The sequence below is a fragment of the Triticum dicoccoides genome, chromosome 4B (assembly GCF_002162155.2).
Source record: "Triticum dicoccoides isolate Atlit2015 ecotype Zavitan chromosome 4B, WEW_v2.0, whole genome shotgun sequence".
In the NCBI taxonomy this organism is placed as follows: Eukaryota; Viridiplantae; Streptophyta; class Magnoliopsida; order Poales; family Poaceae; genus Triticum; species Triticum dicoccoides.
The window spans coordinates 601,069,787-601,075,375 of NC_041387.1; the positions used below are offsets into that span (position 1 = coordinate 601,069,787).

The 5,589-nt window shown below is 41.7% G+C and overlaps 2 protein-coding genes across 3 annotated transcripts in view; one reads left to right on the plus strand and one right to left on the minus strand.

Moving 5' to 3' along the window:
* LOC119291697 (vacuolar protein-sorting-associated protein 37 homolog 1-like) overlaps positions 1-2,466 on the plus strand; it is a 5,691-nt gene extending 3,225 nt beyond the window's left edge. For both annotated transcript variants that reach the window (XM_037570506.1, XM_037570507.1), the window contains exons 4-8: positions 750-837; positions 1,376-1,415; positions 1,515-1,561; positions 1,793-1,913; positions 2,072-2,466. In XM_037570506.1, the coding sequence (XP_037426403.1) occupies positions 750-837; positions 1,376-1,415; positions 1,515-1,561; positions 1,793-1,913; positions 2,072-2,232 (457 nt within the window). In that variant the 3' untranslated portion in view covers positions 2,233-2,466. The remainder of the gene's footprint in view (positions 1-749; positions 838-1,375; positions 1,416-1,514; positions 1,562-1,792; positions 1,914-2,071) is intronic.
* A 365-nt stretch (positions 2,467-2,831) lies between these two features.
* Positions 2,832-5,589, minus strand: part of LOC119291698 (replication protein A 70 kDa DNA-binding subunit E-like) — a 3,498-nt gene continuing 740 nt past the window's right edge. Inside the window, exons 2-9 of the mRNA XM_037570509.1 lie at positions 4,920-5,096; positions 4,524-4,794; positions 4,349-4,445; positions 4,141-4,271; positions 3,928-3,976; positions 3,727-3,841; positions 3,491-3,645; positions 2,832-3,390 (exon numbers count right to left, since the gene is read on the minus strand). Of these exons, the coding sequence (XP_037426406.1) occupies positions 3,039-3,390; positions 3,491-3,645; positions 3,727-3,841; positions 3,928-3,976; positions 4,141-4,271; positions 4,349-4,445; positions 4,524-4,794; positions 4,920-5,075 (1,326 nt within the window). The 5' untranslated portion in view covers positions 5,076-5,096 and the 3' untranslated portion in view covers positions 2,832-3,038. The remainder of the gene's footprint in view (positions 3,391-3,490; positions 3,646-3,726; positions 3,842-3,927; positions 3,977-4,140; positions 4,272-4,348; positions 4,446-4,523; positions 4,795-4,919; positions 5,097-5,589) is intronic.

Consider the following 5,589-nt stretch of genomic DNA (forward strand, 5'->3'; position numbering starts at 1 on the left):
TATGTAAAGTGGCTAATATATTCAGTTGTTGTGCTGCTTAGACCATCAAATTTGGACAATGCTTCGGTGCCTTAAAGGCACCTGCCTTTGGGTCACTGACATGTGGCCAGCCACCTGTTGGACCCACGTGTCATAGACACAAAGGCAGGTGCCTTAAGGCACCGAAGCATTGTCCAAGATATTATTATGGCACTTGCTGGACAAACCCAAATTTGATTTGTTGTTTTGTATTGAGCAGACAACATCGTTTCTACATATGCTATTTATCCTATCTTAGTAAATGAGGAAATGTGGAAAATTATCACTCATGCGCCTAATCCCTCAATATTTTAGTTGAGCATGCTCTTTTTCACTTCAGCGCTCTTTTCTACAAATTATAGCCGGGCATGACTCTATTTTACATCGACACTGCAGAGATAAGATGGAACATTGCAAGAACAAGAACTTCTTTAATTGTCTATGTGGCCAATAGAACAATTATGTAGGTTGATTCTAGATGGCAATTATAGATGAATTACTGATGAGTAGAAAACAGCTGCATTGAAGGCATGCCAACTATATGTATGCTAGAGAATTTGGAGGCAGCAATATGCATAGATTTGATATGTTTCAAATTTCCAAATGTTTACTGTGTGTGTATTTGCACAGTATTTCGTTATACATACCATTATATGGTGATGGTTATGCATAATTTCTGGAATGCAGAACTATGTTATGCTATGCTGTTCTTACCTTTACTATTGATGCAGTGTTGATGAGCTGCAGAGGCTGTTAAAGGACAAAGAGTCATATAATGCTTTTTTCAATTCACTTGACCAAGTTAAAACACAGAACAATGTAAGTCTTGCTGCTGGCTATACCATTGTTAATTGTATGTATTGCTGACTTCATTGCGGTATGGTTGAATTGGTTGTTCTACATGATAGCTACACCTATTTTTCTGCTGTTGGTTCTAGTATAAAAGTGGGGTTGCTAACTGCTAAGAATGGTTCCCCTGTTTTTTTTTTTGGTTAGTGTTTCTGTTGTAGCATAAATAGACATATAAATCGGTTTTCACTTATTTTGTACCAGATTCCTTTGCTTCCAGTTTTTACTGCAGTAATTAGTATGATCTTTGTTACTTAACATTATAAATCAATTAAATGGGATGAGCCTTACCAACTGCAACAGAAGGTTATTGCTGACACATGTTCTTAAGTAGTTCATATACCATTTTGGTGATTATCTTACAATTTTTGTAATATTTGTTGATGTGGTTGATTTAAAATATTTACAAGTTGTCTGAAAAGGCTTGATCTTGCCAATAGATATACCACATTGAAAATTCCTAAGAGTGCTCTTGTCGGTTTTCTCACTTGTGTCTGCTTATGTTCAGTTACGCGATGAGCTTAGAAAGGAGACCCTGCAGCTTGCGAGTGAGTTATTCAATTTCTGTAGATCAATTATTGGTGTCTCTAAATGGGCTTTTGATTGTCTCTAAATGGGAACTTATGGTTTATGGTGAATTTATACAGGAGAAAATTTAGAAAAGGAGCAGCGGATTTCAGAGCTCAGGAATCAGGTTCAGTACTATTTACCTCTCAAGTTTGTAACTAGTAATCTTATTTTTCATTATTAGTCCACTCAATATAAATAACTAATTCAGTTAAGAGAGAGAAAACACTAATTAGTGAAAACCATTATAGAAACAAAAAATAATCTTACTCTGGTGTTTTGTGCAAGTTTTCGATATTGTTGTCTGCAGTCGATAATTTCCTCCTGAAACTCTGGTTGTGTTTGTGATTTTGTGCAGTGTACTATAATCAGAACCACAGAGCTAGCTGCCGCTGAGGACAGGTTGGCCGAGTTGGAAAGGCAAAAGGACGAGATTATGAAGTCCTATTCTCCTGCTGCGCTGCTCGACAAGCTGCAAAGTAAGTGCTCTGAACAGCTGCAGCTCCAATTCGTGCGATGTCGTGCTTGGTTTCATTGCAGTCTAAACCAGTGCTTGAAGTTTAGCAATGTAAAACTGTTCGTCACGCAAGCCCGGCGCTGACATGCCTGCACACCTTATCTTCATCTCTCTGCTCAGGTACAATGGCGAAGCTGGACGAGGAGTCGGAGGAGCTGCACCAAAAGTTCCTGGAGAAGGACGTTGACCTGCCGACCTTCGTGCAGAAGTACAAGAAGCTCCGTGCTGCACACCACAAGTGTGCGCTGCTCCACCTCTCCGGCAAGGCCTCGCTTTGCTGATACATCTATCGATTCATTCATCGTCTGTCGTGGCATCACTGCTCTGTTGTATCCCGTTCCTTGCCCCGTTTTTGACTGCAGACATCAGACTGAGGTCGCATGTATAGTCTTGTGGCTGACTTCACGGGCATAATTACAGTCTGCTATGTGTGATTGGTTTATGCTGAATGCCATGGTTGTGGAGTCAGGAGAACAAGCTGAGCTCTTCTTTTATATATTTATTATTCACGTAAATCGTCATTTTGTCTGGACATAATTTATCTAGCCATCGGTCGTATGTGAAATTGTGAACAAAAACCAAATTGAATTGCACTGTTTATGAATACGTTGAAACTAAGGTGTTGTATGAACTTTGTCCAAACCTGAGAAGTACAAAATGGAAATTATTTTCTGTTCTCATGTTCAATAGCAGCAGCTAGGAACATGACCTCAAGCAACTAAGTGTGGTCAAAACTAAACTGGATTTGCCCTGTCCGCCTATGCAAGCTTCAGTATAGTTCACTTCATTTCAAATTTACTCTATTAATGATGTATCAAGTGAGAACTTGATTTGGGTGTAAGTCTGAAAACTTGCCTCCTGAGCCATTGAATCTACAACGAACGGCATCCAGGTAGAGGTAAACAATGTTCAAGAGGGTTAAACGGTTTCTGGTCTGTTGCCCATCACAATCACTAGATGGAGCCACAGCAGTAGATGCAGGAGTTTCCAGGTAGAAGAAGGATAATAACAGAAAGACCCATTGCCTGATCCTTTCAGACGCATTACCCTAGATACACTATTACTAGTCCCATTACTCCCCCATTCCCTAGTTGATCGAGTCGTCCCCTCGCAGGCGCTTGTTAGGTTTCTGGCTCCCCTCAGGGTCCACCACCTCCTTGCATTGACTAGCGGCTGAAGGAGGGGCTGGGACGCTAGCATCGTCCATGATCGACCTCACCGTGAAGCTCCCGTTCACGTACTTGTCGAAAACCTGGAAGGTGTGCGTCGAGCCAATAAGATCATCGATTTCGTCGGGCAGGGCGTACCACTCGTCGTCTTCCTCGATGTTACCGACGAGCCCCTCTGCAGAGACACCGACCAGCTCCTCCGCCACCTCGCAGAAGATCATCAGGTCCATTGTGCCCGTGGCATCTTCCACCTTCGCCTTCAGCTTGTACCTAGCGTGCCCACAAGGCCAGAACAACGGCATGGTAATCAGTAACTTATGAATGAGCAACAAGTATAAATCGAGAACCACATAGTGTTGCAGGCCCCTACCACTGAACTGGCCTCTTGATCGGGCCACATCGCGCGCACTTGTATTTCCTTGGGGCCCCGTACATGGACTTCTGGCAGGTGTCGCATCCAAGGTAGCACCAGCCATTGCTGCAATCTATGTCTATCAGAGAGACTCTGCACAAAAACGTGGTATCCTGCAAGTAAACACAGAGATATGTGAGAACAACGGATTGGCTTTGCACACGCAAACGAGAAGAGGAACAAACTTAATTCACCTCGTCATACTCTTCTGGATCAAGGTTTTTTAGCTGTTCGATTGTTCGCCAACTCTCGGCTAACTTCTGCGCTGGAGTTTTTTTGGGGACAGGGTTTGCTTTCTGAATGCGCAGACTGCATGCACTCGAACCAGTTAGCCATGTACTAGTACAGCTTAGATCAATCATCAACGTAGGTATAAACTTATGAAGTCCACTCACTTTGCACGGAATTCTTGCACCTCTGGCATTTCCAAATCCAGATAGTACTCTGAAGACGTTGTAGAGCAAACTATAACACAAAAAGATCACAAATGACACCAAAAGGTTTCAGTATACACTATGGTTGAATCGAATGATAGACAGACTGAAGTTTTACAAGAAAATAAAGGAATATAAAACAACAGTAAATGATAGAGTGGATCAAGGATTAACCCGATGATGAGGAATCAACAGACATCCCTGCAAAGACAGCAACAACTGAGGCGTCTTTGCCTTTCTCGGCCATATCTTCAGCAAAACCAGAGGCAATATCACCATACAGTGTGACACCAAGTACCTTTCCTCTGTAAATGATAACTCCAGCAGTGAGGAGCTATCAGGGGACGTCAATCATCCAAAAGAAATAAGTGTATTCCATTACCTCAAGTCCCGAATGCTTGCATTGCAAATTTCTATAACGCGGGATCTTTTTGTGACCTCATGTAGCCCCCCGACACCTACTACGTGTCCCAGAATATCTGCGTAATGTATATCCACACATGTAAGGAAAAGAATAAGATAACTCTGATCAAACTTTCTGTGCTAAAAGAATCTACCTGTCAATAAGCTTTTGTCGCCACACCTAGAACGGAGATCCTTGAAATTAACAAACTCAAAGCTGTAGAGGGGAATCGAATCAATATCTCCTATCTCAGTGACCACCGTCTGCCTTCTAATGTACATAGTCCACTCATTGCTACATGACATATAGTAGTCCCTCTGCACATCAACATGAAAATCTGACAAGGCATAGACCTTCCCTTCAACTAGCCTATGCTCAAACCGCTCTATATCGCCGGGTTCTACACGCGCCTGCATAGTTTTACCCTACGAGTGGAATACAACTAGAAGAATCAGTGCATTGAGAAAAAGGATGGTAATTAAACATTAGTAGCCAGCAAGCAATGTGATTCAGCTGTTTGGTGTTTGACTTAAGGTACGGAATGCAGCACCTGATCGTCGATCAGAAGGCAGTCAAGGCCGAACAAAGTGTCATTTTTTGGATTGAAGGACTCCCACAGCCGCGAGATGCGCACCCGAACTTTACATTTGTCCATTCCATATTTTAACTGAGACAGTGGGGTGAACACGTCCTCAGCTGAACCCATTTTGGCCTGGAAGGCTTGAAGCTGCAAAATAGCATAGAAAAAAAAAGGAAATAGTGATTAATATTGTACTGTTGTACTCCCTCCGTTCCAAAATAAGTGTCACTGATTTAGTACAAAGTGTACTAAATCAACAACACTTATTTTGGGATGGAGGGAGTACATTTTAAGCTTAGGAGTCCAGTAATAAATTTTACCAGTACTCTAAAAGGCTGAAATTAACCTTCCCAGCATAATTTTTTGCTTACTAAACAGGAGTATTAACTGGTTTAAATTCTGAGTTGTGTGTGTATGTTGTGATGAAAAGGCATCAGGTGTGTTGCCTGTAAAGCTATTTTGGGATGAAATTTCTTGCATTTTTCGTGTTGGTCAGAATACTAGATGTGAGTTTCAATAATGCTGCTACTTTGTGGTATACATGGAAAATTATAGTAACACGATTTGCCATCAAAAGGTGTGACGTCAGCAACCAGAATATGATGCCCCCCAAAAAAGGATTTTAACAAATAAAACCCTA